Below are 19,490 nucleotides of genomic sequence, written 5' to 3'. Positions count from 1 at the left end.
CTAAGAAAATGGCCCCTTGGTGAGTAAATTAAATCCCATCACTTTCCTGAGAGCTTCTTTCACATCCTTGTTCCTCAGGCTGTAGATCAGGGGGTTCAGCATGGGAATTACTACAGTGTAGAACACTGTGGCTACCTTGTCTGTGTCCAGACTGTTGCTAGAGCTGGGCCTGCAATAAATGAAAAGGATTGTTATGTGGAAGACAATTATGGCTGTGAAGTGAGAGGCACAGGTGGAAAATGCTCTACGCCTTCCCTCTGCAGAGTGCGTCCTCAGGATGGTGACAAGAATGAACAAGTAGGAGGTGAGGATGACCACAATGGTGATGCTGTCATTGACAATGGTCACAATGTACACCAGCAGTTCATTCATAGAGACATCAGAGCAGGCAAGAGATAAGAGAGGGAGTAGATCACAGAAGAAGTGGTTAATCACATTCGATTGATAGGACGGGATCTCAAGAGCTAAACACAAGTGCCTCAGAGAGCACACTGTTCCACACAGGTAGCAGCCAGACACTAGCTCCAAACGGAGCTTCTGGGACATGATGACCATGTACAGCAGGGGGTTGCAGATAGCCACAAACAGGTCATAGGCCGTCACAGCCAGCAGGATGACCTCAGTGATTCCATAAGCACAAAACAAATAGAATTGTACCATGCATTCCAGGACAGAAATGGCTTTGTCCTTGTTGATGATATTGTCCAGTGTCTTAGGCACAATGACGGTGGAGTAGCAGAAATCCACAAAGGACAAGTGGCTGAGGAAAAAGTACATGGGGGTGTGAAGCTGACTGCTGACCTGAATCAGTGCAATCATGCCCAGGTTGCCCACAACTGTGACTCCATAGATTAGAAGTAAAAACAGGAAGAGGAAGATTTTCAGCTCAGGGACACCTGATAATCCCTGGAGAATGAACTCTGTCACCATGGTGCAATTTTCTTCCACCATTTTCCACTATATTTCAGGTTTGGGAAAACAATTACATTTTTTATCTTTCTCCTAGAAGAGAATAAGGGTTTTATGTTAACTTCACAGAGATAGAATATTTATATGAAAAACAGTTTTTATAAGAAAACTGCCTATAAGAAAAATGTAATTGTCAAATCATTCGAAGTGTTAAAAACTTCTGTAGATCCCAATGGTTAAAAATAATCATCATCAAAAGCCTTAAATGATTCTCAGAATTTATCTGCACAGTAGATTGGGATTACCTACTAAATTAGTGTTTTGATGAAACTTTGTAAGTGATTCAATGTTATGCTTTACAGCTCCATTGAATTTACCTCCTGTTCCCTGAGAAACTTAACAAGCTGTGTCCAGTTGGGGTTTTAGCTGTTGTGCTCCTGTATGATATTTATATTTTTGTTGTTGTTGTTTTTCTTCCAGTTTATTGGTAGCATAAATTATTAGTAGATGAGGTACCTGTTTTTTCCAATTTTGTGGAGTGTGACACACTTCCTTGAGTCAGTGGCTTAGAAAGACCTGTTTACATTTGGTATTATGCTGAATTAAAAAAAAGATAAAGTAGATAGTGAAAGCCATAATCTTTTTAGCTTATCAAATTAACCAAGTGATTTTGCTAATTATAAGGGTGATAATGAATGCTAACAATGCTAACTGTTGTATAAACTTTTTCTGGAAAACAGTTAAAAAGCAGACGTCCAAAGTATTAACTCCAAAGCAACAATGAAAGTTAAATTAACTTTTTTTTTTCAGAAGAGACATTTTATTTGTAGCAATCTTTTGTAAGAATTGTTTAAATGTATTGACAAATTACTTTGAAAAATTAAGTTCAAAGCTATATGGCAGCAATGTTTATGGCATTAAATATAAGCAAATACTAAATATAAGAAAATAAATTATTAAGCATGTGTACACTATGACTGTAATGGAAAATCATAATGGTGTTTGAAATTAAGTTTCAGACACAGTTAATTAAAAACAGGATGACTAATAGCACACCTGGGAACAGATGTAGCTGTTGACATGATGTAGTTGTTGACATGATGTAGTTGTAGAGGTATGAATGGAGCTAGAGAGGTTACATGTAATCAATTTAATGGCAGGTTACAATCCTTAAAAGCACATGTTTTATCCATATTGAAAAAGAGGCAAATAAATATTTTCCCAAGTTCTCACAGAGTAGATTGGGGGAAGTGGTTATGTGATCTAGCCTATGTAAGCGGGAGCTGTAACCCAGACTTATTGCTTAAAGGAAAGACGCACAGAAGTTGAGGAATTTTACTCTCTACTAGACTCAGAGACACATGTGCCATCACGATGGTATGAGAAAAGATAGGATTAGGAACACACACAGCTTGGTATTTTCTCCACATGTTGGACTAATTTTTAAAAAGTGGGGACAATTACTTGTCCTGAAGTCATGGTTTGATCATCTACCTGATCGTAATTACATTCTTACATACAACTCTTTGCCAACTCCTAAATTAAAGATTTTCTTTCAAATGTTTGTTTACAATCTAGGCTGATAGCAGAAAACTTGGCCATGGTGAAGTCAATCATTGGTGAAAAGAATTAAATCCTGTCCTGAGTAAAGGTAACCGACAAGTCCATGTGTCCTCACACCAGCTGTAGGGGACATTAATGTAACCTTGGACTTAGGGTGACAATTAGGGAATATGTCTGTGGTCATCTGTATTAGAGTCAGTGAAGGAAAGTTGTATGAAAGAAGAAGGAAAGGGAAAGAAAAGGAGAAAAACAAAAGATCTACCATTTTGTTTGCTGTGTATTCTAACCCACATTATAGCTGTCACCCAGTGTTTGGTGTTGCAGAGGAGTTGTTCTAATTTTCCATCAAATATCTCTTAATACTAAAGACAAAAGTATTTTAAAATTGACTAAATAATTTGAAATATTTTAAATTTTAAATCATTTAAATATTTTAAATAATCAGTATATAGGAAAAGGGTTTCTGTATAAACATTCTCTAATTAAAAGAGAGCTTATAACTATTACAGAAACATAAAGCTTATAATTATCATTGAAGTTTATAAAGTATTCTGTATAACAAGAAGAATGAGACATATTTTAAAAATATTTTCTTGTTCACAAAATGTATTTCTTTCAATATTCAAGTAACTAGAGTCTCGTTCTAGCTAACAAACCTGACTGGTAGACATCTCTTCCCTGGACTTGAAGATATCAGCCCGTGTATAGTGTAAAAAAAAAAGTATAGAGACTTTATATTGCAATTTAAGCTCCTGGGGACTGGGTCCCTTCAGTTCTCAAAACAATTATTTGTCTCTATGGAACACTAAAGATAAACCGTTAAAAATAAAACTTACTTTACATATGAGACACAAATGATTGTTCATCTCTATGGCATGTCTACTGGAAATTAATATAACAAACCCAATACTGTAACTTGGGAAACAATACGGAAAAGCAAGCAAACATCTGCCAAAATTTCATGGTACATTATAGGAACCCAAAATCCCAGTATTGTGTATGTGGGTAAAGTTCTTATTAACATCCTGAAATGACATGAATATTTCTTGTTAATTTTTCCTTTTCCATAACGTTGCAAAATATCCTAATTTCCTGCAAGGCATAGCATTTATCACACTAACCCCAATCTAGTCAGTAGTAGAGCTGGGCTTCAGTTTTGCTATTTCTTTGATTACCTCAGTGTACCACAAGCTTCATATTTCTGTAGTGTTACCTCATGCTTAGTGTGAGGGCTGGTTTGTCATAGATATACGCTTAATCCAAAGGAAGTTTTAGGTCTTTCCTTTCACCTCCGCCTCAGAGAGGGCCCCTTTCCAGATCATTCTCCCTCCCCTGACAGTGAAATGCTGCTACTGGTTACTCAGTGCTTGCCTTAGCTGACCTTCCAGTGACCTCAGTTATCTGATGTGTTCCAGAAAAGTTGTGATTTTGCTGACTATGCTTGTCCTATAATAATGGGGAAGCCCTGCTGGCATAGTGGTTAAGTGCTACAGCTGCTAACCAAAGGGTCAGCAGTTCGAACCCTTCAGGCGCTCCTTGGAAACCCTATGGGGCAGTTCTACTCTGTCCTATAGGGTCACTATGAGTCAGAATTGACTCAGTGGCACTGGATTTTTTTTTTTTTTTTGTAATAATGGAAGCAAATCTATTTTTAGCTTTCTACCTCCTGAACTGAAGCTGGAGTCTGTTTGTATTATTTCACAGAATATTCAACTGAGTGCAACTGCAATAAGATTTTTAAATTGTTATTTAGTATATAACATACTAAAGGCCTTTTTAAATAATATTCTCAGATAGCGAGATGGAGAATGTCTCTAATGACTACAGAACAATTCCATTTGAAGATAAGGAGATTGACAGAGTTTCCTTAAACAAAAATGAAAAAAAATAATAATTTTAATAAATTGTTAAAATAAGCATTGATAGCAAGTGACTACAAAATTTTGACATATTAGGTTCGTGATATTAAAAAAAATTGAGTGACTTTGCTATTTCAACAAAACAAAATACTGTTTGATCTTTGCTTTACTATCTAAGTTAGGGAGCTGAAACTTGCGTTACTCTGGGAATAATAATACTCATCTGCGGACAGTCTTACTAATTGAAATAAAGAAAAATAAAATTCAGCTCATTAATATTGAGATGAATTTCCAATGATATTATGTAGTTTCCCCTTGAAATTTTTATCAAAAATTATAAATATGCATAAGTTTTTAAATAATAATACAGTAATGATACATGTAATGATAATTCTTTTATTGTAGGCAAAAATCGCATAGAGTTTTATTACCACAGAAAATTATAGGTCCATTTATATTCAGCGTCTACTTAGTTGCAAGGAAATCCTGGTGGTGTAGCGGTTAAGTGCTAGGGAGGCTAAACAAAAGGGGTGGGCAGTTCAGATCCACCAGGGGTTCCTTGGAAACCCTATGAGGCAGTTCTACTCTGTCCTATAGGGTGGCTATGAGTCAGAATCAGCTCAATGTTAATGGGTTTGGTTTTGGTTTTTAGTTGTAAAGTAGTATGTTAGTGTAAATAATAAAGGATGCAGTTCTGGACAGTAAGTGAAATTTAAATCATTCAGAAGCAAAAAGAAATGATATAAAATCTGATGATTCATATATTTCAAACGAATCATGATGGACTCCAGACTGCTGTAGTATACACTTGAAATTACAGGTCTTCCTTTTTCAATTTAAAATTTGATGGATAACACCAACATAAATCATGCTTGACATAGCAACTACGAAAGCTACCAGAGAGAATGCTGGACTCTAACATTAGATACTAGAAGGATATGAGATTTATCATCAGTGTTTGTTGAAAAGTGTTATTGCCCTTGTGGTTGAAGTCCCAGATTTAAACTTTTGTCAGAGTACCTAAACTATATGGCTCTCTGTTCCCCCAGCATAAAAGTTAAAGCGGTTCTGTCTCTTTCTTCACAAAAAATTTAAACATCTTTTGCCAATTTAGGTGAGAAAAATAAGGGTTTATTCTTTTCAAAGTGATTATTCACTATTTATTAAAATTGAGATTAATTTCTTTAGTGCTTTTCACATGTTCCATGTGAAATAAATAAGAATTAAACCACAATGTGGATTGGAAGATTGTTTATTTGTGAATATCTAAAACTATGCTGGTCATCATTAGACAAGCAAATATTAACCAAAAAAGGGTGACTTTAACTCATCATTGTAAACTTACCATCACATAATCTTTCTGAATAATTTAATTGAACCGATATAAAAAATAGTTGCCCAGGTTTCATTTTACGTTCATAAAACAGTCATTTCCCTATTATGTATCTGCCAGGCGCTCCTTGGAAACTCTATGGAGCAGTTCTACTCTGTCCTTTAGGGCTGCTTTCAGTCGGAATCGACTGGATGGCACTGGGTTTGCTCTCGTTTTTTTTGGTTATATCTGACTTAATTTGGAATTCCATTAAAGCACAGAGAGTATATAACAACAGAAGGATAAATAAGTAATTCAGGAAAAAAAAAAATGATGCTATAAAGAAAAGATAAATCTGATGTTATAATGTTTCCAAATTAGATACCAATGTCTAAGAAGGTTTTGTGTAATAACTATTATATTTAATAAAGGAAAATCAATTATCCCTAATACACACAACAATTTTGGTCTTTGATTATTTCTTCCTTCACATTGTAATTAGAAATGGTAATTAATTTAAAGTGATAGTAAAACCCAAGGAGGGAAATTAGCTCTCACTACTTATGATGACGCCATTCAGTTGTTCCATGAAGACTGCCTAGAGAGTCCTGATGAAGATTATGCCCTTGCTCAAGCTGCCATAATGGATTATAATACTGTATTTACCTGTATAGATAGATGAGAGAAAGTATTCAAAAAATAGTACAAGAACATAGCATCTCTGTGTTTGTTCTCGACATTCTCAGGATCAATGTAACGTATTTAAACCTCTTTTTTATACCCTGTCTTCCTCCACAGTGGAATTAGTTCTTGAAATAATTTAGAATAATAACTATAAATCATTCTAATTTTTATTCCTTCCAGCACCTAATGAGATACCATTTATGTATATGCCAGAAAATAGGAGCTCAAAAATCTTTGTTGAATCACTGCCTTAATTATATACATTCTTGCCTCTGGAACATTGTTCATACCGTTTGCTCCTGCATAAAACTTCTTTTTTAAATTTTTTTAAAACTATTTTATTTATTTTGTTGTTGTTGAGAACATACACAACAAAACATATACCAATTCTACAGTTTCTACATGCACCATTTAGTGACATCGATTATATTCTTCAAGTGTGTAACCATTCTTACCCTCCTTTTCTGAGTCATTCTTCCCCCATTAACAAAAATTCACTGTCCCCTAAGGTTCCTATCTAATCTTTTCGGTTGCTGTTATCAGTTGGATCCCATACAGATAGTTCTTAAAGGGCATAATGCTCAAGGCAGATCTTTTTTACTAGTTAAGCTAATTTATTGTTTAGTTTTAAGAAGACTTCAAGGGATATTTTTGGTTTAAAGCTTAAGGATTATCTCAGGCCAAGAGTTTCAGTGGTTCACCCAACATTCATGTCTCCAGAAATTATGGCGTCCATGAGAATTTAAATTCTCTTCTGCATTTTTCCCCTTTTGATCAGGATTTTTTTTATGGAATCTTTGATCAAAATAATCAGTAATAGTGGCCAGGCACCACGTAGTTCTTCCGGTCTCATGGCAAAGGAGGCAGTTGTACATGGAGGCAATTAGCACACATTCCATATCCTCCTTCTGTTCTTTACTATCCTTCATCCTCTGTTGTAAATAGAAATGACTTTTTATACCTGGGATGGCAGATTGAAAGTTTTTAAGACCCCAGGCACTGTTCATAGAGCTAGGAGGTAAAACAGAAGCACAGAACATGTTATTAGGCCAATTGACCAGGATGTCCTATGAGATCATGACCATAAGCTTTCAAGCCAAAAAAAAAAAAAAAAAAAAAAAAAAACAAATCCCATGAGGTTTTTGGTTGTACAAAAGCAGCCACAGCAGCTACTCTTTTTTTTTTCCCCCCACTGTTGTAAATATATCTATCACACAATATTTAACAATTTGGCTTTTTATACGTGTACAGCTTATTCTTTCTCTGTGTTTCTCTTAAACTCTTGTCTAACCTTCAAGGCCAAGTTAAAAGAGCATGTCAATTATGAAGCAATTCCTCCCATATCCACTAATGGATTTGAATTCTCTCTCCCCACTCACCCATTTATAAATTTTACTGTATTTAACATTGCAAATTGGTTACTTTTTGCCTGCCACATAACACCATTGGATTTTTTTAATGTAATTTTCATTGTGCTTTATGTAAAAGTTTACAAACCAAGTCCATCTCTCACACAAAAGCTTACATACACCTTGCTACATACTCCCAATTGCTCTCCCCCTAATGAGACAGCCCGCTCTCTCCCTCTGCTCTCTCTATTCATGTCCATTTGGCTAGCTTCTAACCCCCTCTACCCTCTTATCTCCCCTTCAGGCAGGAGATGCTAACATAGTCTCAAGTGTCCACCAAATCCAAGAAGCTCACTCCTCACCAGCATCCCTCTCTAACGCGTTCTCCAGTCCAAACCACGTCAGAAGAGTTGGCTTCGAGAATGGTTCCTGTCCTAGGCCAACAGAAGGTATGGGGGCCATGACCACCGGGGTCTTCTAATCTCAGTAAGACCATTAAGTCTGGTCTTTTTATGAGAATTTGGGGTCTGCATCCTACTGCTCTCCTGCTCCCTCAGGGGTTCTGTGTTGTGTTCCCTTTCAGGGCAGTCATCGGTTGTAGCCGGGCACCATCTAGTTCTTCTGGTATTAGGATGATGTAGTCTCTGGTTTATGTGGCCCTTTCTGTCTTTTGGCCTTGATATTACCTTCTGTCCCTGGTGTTTTTCATTTTCCTTTGATCCAGGTGGGTTGAGACCAATTGATGCATCTTAGATGGCTCCTTGTTACCGTTTAAGACCCCAGATGCCACTCTTCAAAGTGGGATGCAGAATGTTTTCTTAATAGATTTCATTATGCCAATTGGCTTAGATGTCCCCTGAAACCATGGTCCCCAAACCCCTGCCACTACTACACTGGCCTTCAAACCGTTCAGTTTATTCAGGAAACTGTTTTTGGTTTAGTCCAGTTGTGCTGACCTCCCCTGTATTGTGTGTTGTTTTTGCCTTCACCTAAAATAGTTCCTATCTACTATCTAATTAGTGAATACCCCTCTCCCACTCCCCCTCCCTCCCCCTCTCGTAACCACAAAGAAATATTTTCTTCTCAGTTTAGACTATTTCTCAAGTTCTTATAATAGTCGTCTTATATAATCTTTGCCCTTTTGCAACTGACTAATTTCACTCAGCATAATGCCTTCCAGGTTCCTCCATGTTATGAAACGTTTCACAGATTACTCACTGTTCTTTACTGATGCATAGTATTCCATTGTGTGAATATACCATAATTTATTTATCCATTCATCCGTTGATGGGCACCTTGGTTGCCTCCAACTTTTTGCTATTGTAAACAGTGTTGCAATTAACATGGGTGTGCATCTATCTGTTCGTGTAAAGGCTCTTATTTCTCTAGGATATATTCCAAGGAGTGGGATTGCTGGATCATATGGTAGTTCTATTTCTAGCTTTTAAAGGAAGCGCCAAATTGATTTCCAAAGTGGTTGTACCATTTTACATTCCCACCAGCACTGTATAAGTGTTCCAATCTCTCCACAGCCTGCATTTAACTAATGGCTAACGATCGTGAACATTTCCTCATGTATCTGTTAGCTTCCTGGATGTCTTCTTTAGTGAAGTATCTATTCATATCTTTTGCCCATTGTTTCATGGGTTATTTGTCTTTTTGTAGTTGAGTGTTTGCAGTATCATGTAGATTTTAGAGATCAGGGGCTGATTGGAAATGTCATAGCTAAAAACTTTTTCCCAGTCTGTAGGTAGCCTTTATAATCTTTTGATGGAGTCTTTGGATGAGCATAGATGTTTGATTTTTAGGGGCTCCCAGTTATCTAGCTTTTCTTCTGCATTCTTAATAATTTTTTGTATACTGTTTATGGCATGTATTAGGGCTCCTGTTTTTTCTTCCATGATCTATATTGTTTTAGATATTATATTTAGGTCATTTTTGTGCATGGAGTGAGGTATGGGTCTTGTTTCATTTTTGTGCAGATGGATATCCAGTTATGCCAGCACCATTTGTTAAAAAGTCTGTCTTTTCCCCATTTAACTGTTTTGGGGACTTTGTCAAATATCAACTGCTCATATGTGGATGGATTTATGTCTGGATTCTCAATTCTGATCCATTGTTCTATGTATCTGTTGTTGTACAAGTACCAGGCTGTTTTGACTACTATGGCGGTATAATAGGTTCTAAACTCAGGTAAAGTAAGGCCTCCCACTTTGTTCTTCTTTTTCAGTAATGCCTTATTTATCTGGGGCCTCTTTCCCTTCCATACGAAGTTGGTGATTTGTTTCTCCATCTCATTAAAAAGTGTCGTTGGAATTTGGATCGGAATTGCATTAAATGCATAGATCGCTTTTGGTAGAATAGACATTCTTATACTGTTAAGTCTTCCTATCCATGAACAAGGTATGTTTTTCCAGATATGTCCCTTTTGGTTTCTTGCAGAAGTGTACTCTAGTTTTCTTTATATAAGTCTTTTACATCTCTGGTAAGATGTATTCCCAAGTATTTTATCTTCTTGGGGGCTACTGTAAATGGCATTGATTTGGTGATTTCCTCTTCGGTGTTCTTTTTGTTGGTGTAGAGGAATCTAACTGATTTTTGTATGTTTATCTTGTATCCCGATGCTCTGCTGAACTCTTCTATTAGTTTCAGTAGTTTTCTGGAGGATTCCTTCAGGTTTTCTGTGTATAAGATCGTGTCATCTGCAAATAGAGATACTTTTACTTCTTCTTTGCCAATCTGGATGCCCTTTATTTCTTTATCTAGCCTAATTGCTCTGGCTAGGACCTCCGACACAATGTTGAATAAGAATGGTGATAAAGGGCATCTTTGCCTGGTTCCCGATCTCAGTGGGAAAGCTTTCAGGTTTTCCCCATTTAGGGTGAGGTTGGCTGCTGGCTTTGGATAAATGCCCTTTATTTTGTTGAGAAATTTTCCTTCTATTCTTATTTTGCTGAGAGTTTTTATCGTGAATGGGTGTTGAACTTTGTCAAATGCCTTTTCTGCATCAATTGATAAAATCATGTGATTCTTGTCATTTGTTTTATTTATGTCGTGGATTACATTAATTGTTTTTCTAATGTCGAACCACCTCTGCATGCCTGGTATGAATCCCACTTGGTCATGGTGAAGTATGTTTTTGATATGTTGTCAAATTCTATTGGGTAGAATTTTGTTGAGGATTTTTGCAACTACGTTCACGAGGGATATAGGTCTATAATTTTCTTTTCTTGTGTCTTTACCTGGTTTTGGTATTAGGGATTTGGTGGCTTCATAGAATAAGTTTGGTAGTATTACCGTCCTTTTCTATGCTCTGAAATACCTTTAATAATAGTGGTGTTAACTCTTCTCTGAAAGTTTCGTAGAACTCTGCAGTGAAGCTGTCCGGACAAGGGCTTTTATTTGTTGAGAGTTTTTGATTACCTTTTCAATCTCTTCTTTTGTTATGGGTCTATTTAATTTTTCTACCTCTGTTTATGTTAGTTAGGTTGGTAGTGTGTTTTTAGGAATTCATGCATTTCTTCTAGGTTTTCAAATTTGTTAGAGTACAATTTTTCATAGTAACCTGATATGATTCTTCTAATTTCAGTTGGGTCTGTTGTAATATTGGCCATCTCATTTCTTATTTGGGTTATATGCTTCCTCTCTGGTTTTTCTTTTGTCAGTTTGGCCAGAGTTTTATCAATTTTTTTCAAAAAAACAGCTTTTGGTGTTGTTAATTCTTTCAATTGTTTTTCTGTTTTCTATTTTATGTAGTTCTGCTCTAATTTTTATTTGTTTTCTTCTGGTGCCTGAGGGTTCCTTTTGTTGCTCCCTTTCTATTTGTTCAAGTTGTAGGGATAATTCTTTGATTTTGGCTCTTTCTTCTTTTGGGATGTGTGCATTTATTGATATGAATTGGACTCTGAGCACCACTTTTGGTGTGTCCCAAATGTTCTGTAGGATGTGTTTTCATTCTCGTTGGATTTTATGCATTTCTTTATTCCATCTTTAATGCCTTCTATAATCCAGTCTTTTTTGAGCAAAGCATTGTTCAGTTTCCAAGTGTTTGATTTCTTTTCTGTGCTTTTCCTATTATTGATTTCCACTTTTATGGCCTTATGGTCAGAGAAGATGCTTTGTAATATTTCAATGTTTTGGATTCTGCTAAGGCTTGCTTTATGACCTAATATGTGGTCTATTCTAGAGAATGTTCCATGTGCACTAGAAAAGAAAGTATACTTGGTTGCTGGTGGGTAGATGTTCTGTATATGTTCATGAGGTCAGGTGGGATGATAGTAGCATTTAGATCTTCCGAGTCTTTTTTGAGCTTCTTTCTGGATTTCCTGTCCTTCATTGAAATTGGCATGTTGAAGTCTCCTACTATTATTGCTGAGTTGTCTATCTCACTGTTCAATGCTGATAGAGTTTGTTTTATGTATCTTGCAGCCCTGTCATTGGATGCATGAATATTTAATGTGGTTATATCTTTTTGGTGTATTATATAGTGTCCTTTCCTATCCTTTGTGATGGATTTAACTTTAAAGTCTATTTTCTCAGAAATTAATATTGCCTCTCCTGCTCTTTTTTGACTGTTGTTTGCTTAATATATTTTTTTCCATCCTTTGAGTTTTAGTTTGTGTCTCTAAGCCTAAGCTGTGTCTTTTGTAGGCAGCATATAGACAGATCTTGTTTTTTAATCCACGCTGCCACTCTCTGTCTCTTTACTTGTGCATTTAGTCCATTTACATTCAGGGTAATTATGGATAGGTATGAATTTAGTGCTACCATTTTGATGTCTTTTCTTGTGTGTTCTTGACAGTTTCTTTTTTCCACTTAATTTTATGTGCTGAGTAGTTTATATATTGTCCTTTCCTCATATTTGTTGTTGTTGATTTTGTTTCTGCTGAGTCTCTATTTTTCCCTTGTATTTTATTTTGATGAGGAGGATAGTTTGTCTCCTTTGTGTTTACCTTATTATTTACCCCTATTTTTCTAAATTTAAAACTAACTTTTATTTCTTTGTATCACCGCATGTTCCTCTCCATATAGAAGGTGTATGATTACATTTCTTAGTCCCTCTTTATTATTATAATGTTGTCTTCTTCTATCTAATAACATTGCTGTTACCCTGTTTTGAGCTTTTTTTATTATTATTCTTGCATTGTTTTTTTGGATTTCCCTGTCTGGGTTAACTTCTGGTTGCTCTGCCCAGTGTTCCAGCCTTGGGTTGATACCTGATATAATTGATTTTCTAACCAAAGAACTCCCTTTAGTATTTCTAGTAGTTTTGCTTTGGTTTTTACGAATTCCCTAAACTTGTGTTTATCTGGAGATGTCTTAATTTCACCTTCATATTTAAGAGACTGTTTTGCTGGATATGTGATTATTGGCAGGCAATTTTTTTCCTTCAGTTTTTTAAATAAGTCATCCCATTGCCTTCTTGTCTGCATGGTTTCTGCCGAGTAGACTGAGCTTATTCTTATTGGCTCTCCTTTGTCGGTGACTTTTCGTTTATCCCTAACTGCTCTTATAATTCCCTCATTATCTTTGGTTTTGGCAAGCTTGATTATAATATGTCCTGATGACTTTCTTTTAAGATCTACCTTATGTGGAGTTCGATGAGCATCTTGGATAGATATCTTCGCATCTTTCATGATATCAGGGAAGTTTTCTGGCAACAAGTCTTCTATAGCTCTCTCCATATTTTCTGTTTTCCTTTCCTGCTTTGGTACTCCAATCACTCATTGGTTTTTTCTCTTGAGGGAGTCCCACATGATTCTTAAGGTTTCTTCATTTTTTTTGAATTCTTTTATCTGATTTTTCTTCAAATATATCACTGCCAAGTGATTTATCTTCAAGTTCAGAAATTCTAGCCTCTACTTGCTCAATTCTGCTTCTCTGACTTTCTATTGAGTTGTCTACTTCTGTAATTTTATTGTTAATCTTCTGAATTTCTGATTGCTGTCTGTCTATGGATTTTTCCAGCTTATTAAACTTTTCGTTATGATCCTGAATAATCTGTCTTATTTCTTTAATTGCTGTATCTGTGTGTTCCTTGGCTTGTTCTGCGTATTGCCTCATTTCCTTCCTAATGTATTGAAGGGTTCTGTATATTAAACTCTCATATTCTGGCTCTGGTAATTTCAGGAATGAACTTTTTCTAGAAGATCCCTGGATTGTTTGTTTTGAGAAACTGTTGAGGTGATCAGGGTCTGTTTCTTTGTGTGACTTGATATTGACTGTTGTCTCTGGCCATCTATAAGTTATCACATTAGTTCATGCTTGCTTATTGTGTCATAGCTGCTTGCTTTGTTTTCTTTTGGTATACCTCTATGGGTTGCTTGAGTGAGCTAGCTTGATTATTTTCTCCTTTGGAGCTCTGATATCTTGTCCCCAGAAGGCTAGAGCTGTTATCTGGTATATCAGTCTAGGAGCTCATTCAGTTTTCTTGTATGAATTCAACTCAGGTTTCCAGGTAGCTGATCAACAAGTCTGTGGTACAGGCTCTGTCCAATGGTCTTAGAGGGGCAGGGGTGATTGGTGTTCATACCAGTAGGTGATTGCAGCAGGGGGTCATGCTCTGAACAAGGCCGGGGGCTGAGAACTGATCCCCAAGTGTCTCTTAGGGAAGTGCATCCCTGTTTCCTTGATCATGCAGGTGGGTGGGTTCTGCAGACGGACCATGAGGACTTAGAGTTTTTGGTTATATGGACTGGGAGGCACCAGTTATCCTTGGACCCATATTGCTGGTGGCTAGGCGACCTGAGTGGAACTACCAGTCCTTAGGTCACTGATGTGGGTAGGTGAAGACTTTGTTTAATAGGCAAAGCAATGTCAAACATCAAACACCCACCTCTCCACAGCATAGCTGAAACAGTTGTAGTCTGCCAACAAGGGCCTATCATCCTGAAATAGGCCCACACAGGTCCATGCAGAAGGGAAAGATGCTCAACGTCTATGACAGTTTATGTCTGAACAGGAGCAGCTTCTGTCCTGAGCTTCCCCGGTTAATGGAGCTAGCAAATTATCTTTCCCCTCAAATGCAAATTTTTTCCTTCCCCCAGGCTGGAAGGATGGCTCTAGATGCTCAATAGTGTCTATCTCATGCCCAGGGAATTCAGCTGATGAAGCCAGCTTGGGGGGGGGCGCGGTATAATATACACTAGTACTTAGCTTTTCCTGAGAGCGCCGTTCTTCTCTGGTTCTGGAGGTGTGAGCAGGCTGTGTGGCTGGCTGGCTCTCCCCAAGGAAACTGCAGCTGAATGCTAGCACCAGCCCACCATCACCGCTGTTCCAGGAATGGTAACTGAGGGCCCCCCGTGATTCAGGTCTGGTTACTCCTCTCCACGTCCGAACAGTCTCTTCCTTCCCCTGCCCCTCAGTTCATTTTCTAAACTTGCCTTTGAAGCTCAGGGCTCCCAGCTTGTCACAAATATACTTGTTTCAATCGTTTTTTTCAGGTCTTTGTTGTAAAAAGAGTCACAGATAGCATCTGTCTATTCCACCGTCTTGGCTCCACAGACCATTGGATTTTAAGGTCCTCGAAGATGAGGAAGATATTTTTTTTTAAACTTATTTATTTCACTCATTTTACGATAGTAATTTGGTTGTTTATTTAGCACCTATAATCTTCCAGGTACCAGGGAAGAAATGATGAGGGAACCAACATTTATTTCGTGTATACAATATGGCAGATGTGGTATTTCCATTTTATTTTGCTCCACACAGCATCTGGCTTATACGAGCAAAGTCAAGTATAGTTTCTGTGACCTAAAACTCATAGTATTTCTATTGTAAATTGTTCTCTCTAATTGAAGATATAAAATGATGTTTAAAAATGAAACTTTAATGGATAATTAATTCAAACTTTGAGAAATGTCTTCTGTAATAAGTGCAATACATGTTCATCTGTGCATGCATTCAATATGAAAAATACAAATTGTATTCATTATTTTGTTGATTGTATCTTTGACATCCTTATTCTTCAGACTATAGATCTGAAGATTCAATACGGGGATTACCACTGTGTGAAACATAGAGTCCACTTTGGCTGTGTGTCTGGAGTTTTTGTAGTTAGGCACATAGTAGAGAAAGGGTATGGTGATGTGGAAGATGATGATGGTGGTCAAGTGAGAGGCATGGGTGAAGAAGACTTTGTGGTGTTCATCAGCTGAACGCGTATTCTGGGTAGTGGCAATGATGAACACATAATAAGTGAGAATGAGTAGTGTCATCACCTCACTAAGGGTGGCAATGGTGAAAAGAAGCTATCGGCAGGAAAGAGGTCAGGGAGGAAGACTCACAGATGAATTGGTTGATTGTGTTGAAACCACAAAAGGATAATTTCAAAGCAGAACAGGTTAGGGCCAAGAAACATGCTACTCCTTTTGTACATGATTTGACTACCAGCATAGCACAGTCTCTGGAACATCCAACTATGTAAACCAGGTGGTTGCAAATGGTCACAAAGGAGTCATAGGCCATCACAGGGAATAAAATTAATTCAGTCACTATGAAGGTGCCAAATTGGGGAGGCGGAAGCACCATGAACCATCAAAATGAAATGGTTCCGTCTTTCACAGTTAGATTCACCAGCATCTTGTGAGCAATGATGGAGGAATAGCAGAAATCTAAAAAAAAAAAAAAAAAAAAAATTTTTTTTTTAATAAATGAGAGGTGGCTGAGGAAAAAGTACACGGAGATGTGCAGTTTGAGGTAAATTTTGACGTTTGTGATCATTGCAAGATTCCAACCACACTGAAACTCTAGGTGGACAGAAATATTAAGAAGTTAGGCATCTGAAATTCTGGGTAATCTGAGAAGCCCAAGACAGTGACATGGGCCCAGCATCTATATTTTTCTCTGCCAGAAAGACTTTTCCTGTTGGTGGAATCAGAAAATCAGTCTTGAAAACTAGTAAGAGCAAGTAAACTGAGACACTTGACCAAGGTAAAGTGGTTGCTTTAGAATTTGGGGCCCTATTTCATCTTGCCGTATTTTTACATATGTATAAACCCCTGATTTATAGTTTAAAGCCTGTGAGTAAGTGCAAACTAAAGAAAGTTTTCTCCATTTTTCTGTGGTTAATCTGAGATAATAACAATAAACTGTTTCACAGGAGCTATCAAGGCCTTTCCTGAAACAATGACTCAGGAAGAAGACCTTGATGATGGCTCTTACCTAGGCCTCTTAGGCAACTACTGTCAAGAAAAACTTCATTTGAGCAAGATGTTTCTAAGAAAGAAATGTCCTATAACTTTCCTCTACCTAATCTCAATCCAGTAATCTGCTTTGTATTAATCTAATTTGCAATGTTCCATCAAAATAGTATAGCTCAAGTCCTTTGTTCTTAACCTTTAAAAGGCCTTCGCAGAGTCACCATTTTGGAAGTGTTTGCTCCTTCTGTAAAATTGCACATTTTAACCAGTTTGCACTGTTAGCAAACATACAATAAATCTGTTTGCTTTACTTTGACAGAGTACACATTTATTACTTTTAGACATAAACTGGTCACCATCAAGGGACTGAAGAAGAATTTACCTCTGTAGCTACGAAGAGGCCAGGGCTTTTTGACTAACAGTACTGAGCTAGCCCATTTTGGGGCTCTCCATCGTCTGGCAGATTTGGGAGTGCAGGAAGATAAATCCCTCTCAAGTCAGATTCTTTTTTGTGTAGAACTTCCCTCTTGAATTTTATTGTAGGATTTGTCATCTATATGTCTACCTTTCTCCTCTTTGTTCACATTTGAATTTGAATATACTGACCAAGATGCCATTCAGTATTGTGACATGATATTTACCTAGGAATCTCATGGTCTTGTAAACCTTTGGTTGGCTCTGGGAAACTGCAAGTAACAGTCAGGTTTGGATTGTGCTGTGTGCACATTTATTCTGTCCATCTGACAGTTTGGAAAAATGTAAATGGCCACTTTAACTCTTATTTTCTCTGTTTCTTTTCTCTCCCACATGCAAGTTAATAGTTTTTACAAATAGGCCTACTTTGACTAGTTCATTTGGTTGTCTGTAAACAATTTAAAGTTGGTGAAATCTTTGTTAAAGCTTGAGCTTCCTTGTTCATACCTGCTAGTCTGTACAATTAACAGGCAAAAGGAGGGGCTGCCTCTGGGTTACCAAGCAACAAAGCTCAGAGATCACCATGCTGCATACATTTAAGATAATAGAAGCATAGCTCTATAAATAAGTCAGAACTCTGCAATCTTTAACCAGCTTTAAAAAAAAAAAAAAAAAAAAAAAAAAAACTTTAACCAGGTAACTGAAAAAAAATGCTTCTAAAAAAGGCTTTTAAAATACCCTTAAATGGACAGACTTCCTGCTAACATGGCTCTATAGGCAGAAGGACCACGCAGTCCGTCCACAGCAAAGACCTGAAAAATTAAGTAAAACAGAGACAAACGTCATTCGTGGAACCTGAAGTGTCAAATGAAGAGATAACTCAGCCAAGCACTGCATGGAATAAGAAACTGACAGAGGACAGAGAGCGAGGGGAGATATTTACAGAAGGCCCCATCAGCTAATGCAGCATGGATTCACCATCTTGGACTCCGTTGGGAATTGGCAGACAGGAGCATGGGAAAGCAGCTTCGCAGAACTCCTAGCAAGAGACAGAGCACCCGGTAACCAGTGATACCCTCTTTTCCACCGCCCATCGTCTCCCCACTGCTCTACCTCCAAGCTTCCTGGTTGACTGCTACGGCTTAGCCAGCTGGGAAGTGCAGTGGCCGTGCCACTTGGATTCACCCCACTCACGTCAGAGATCGGCGGACAGAGATTATGAGAAAGCAGCTTCACAAAGTTCCCAGCGGGAGAAAGTACACTTTTCAAAGCCCCCCCTTCTACTGCCACCCTTAGCCTCCTCTGCTTCCCGCCAGCCGCTGTCTATTGGCTGGGAGGCAACTGCTTTGTCCTCAGGCTGCATGGATTCGCCCTGCCCACACTGGCCGGGGCCCTGAGCTGGTGTTGGTTCCTTCCATCTCTGCTGGTTTTTTCTGCGCCTCCTACCACCTCTGCCTCCTTTCTCTGGAACAACTGGCTCCATGCACTATCTTTGCTTCTTCTTGAAAGGTTGTGAAGCCTGGCTCAACTAGGGAACGACTCCCCCAGCCTGTGACATCACTCTGGTGGGATACCTGGGGCTTTTTTTCCTTGTGTCACTTTGTTGTTTACTTTTCCTTTGCACAGCTTGGGAGCCCCTTCTAGCTGGGCTGCACTACACAGCTTAGGAGCCACTCTCCTAATCTGCACAATTGCATAGTTGGAATCCCTGGGAGCACTTTCTTCCCCCCCTTTCTTTTTTTTTCTTTTCTCTCTCTTTTTCCCTTTCTGCCTTTCTCCATTTCTCCACTCTCATCTCTCTATACTTACCTTCTTTTCTATCTTCTGAATACCTGGTGCTGTGCAGCATTTATACCCTTTCTAGCCAGGCTATACTGTGCAGCCTGGGAGCCACTTCCCCAGTCTTAGCAGCCCCACCAATGGGACTTGGATACTCCTGGGTTCTTTTTTTTTTCTTTTCCAAATTTTTATCTAGTTATTTTTTCTTTCTTTTTGCTTTTCTCCATTTCTTGGTTTCTTGTCTGTACACTCCAATGGCAAGCTCCCTTAGCACTCTTTTTTTTATTATTATTCTTTACTTCTTTGTTTTTGGCTCCTTTTTCTCTCTCCTCTCTCTCCTCTTCCCATTCCCCTATTAGCTCCACACATCACAACCCCCCCCACTCCTGCATACCTGCACTGTGCTCTGAGCATCACACCCCCAAGCAGCACAGGCGAGGCCAACTAGAACCTGCCCAGCACTGATTCCTGGCCTGATCTG

The 19,490-nt window shown here is 38.0% G+C and overlaps 1 protein-coding gene across 1 annotated transcript; it reads right to left on the bottom strand.

Moving 5' to 3' along the window:
• Positions 1-951, bottom strand: LOC126063720 (olfactory receptor 5L2-like). The gene has a single exon (XM_049862118.1). It carries the CDS (start codon positions 949-951, stop codon positions 1-3), a length of 951 nt encoding a protein of 316 aa, XP_049718075.1.
• Positions 952-19,490: the final 18,539 nt, after the last annotated feature.

This window comes from Elephas maximus, chromosome 20 (assembly GCF_024166365.1).
Source record: "Elephas maximus indicus isolate mEleMax1 chromosome 20, mEleMax1 primary haplotype, whole genome shotgun sequence".
Taxonomy (NCBI): Eukaryota; Metazoa; Chordata; class Mammalia; order Proboscidea; family Elephantidae; genus Elephas; species Elephas maximus.
The sequence above is the reverse complement of the archived record's forward strand: the minus strand, read 5'-3'. Positions and strand labels throughout refer to the sequence as shown.

Excerpts from the sequence above, each read along its gene's own strand:
- LOC126063720 (XM_049862118.1), bottom strand. The coding sequence starts at position 951 with ATGGTGGAAGAAAATTGCACCATGGTGACAGAGTTCATTCTCCAGGGA.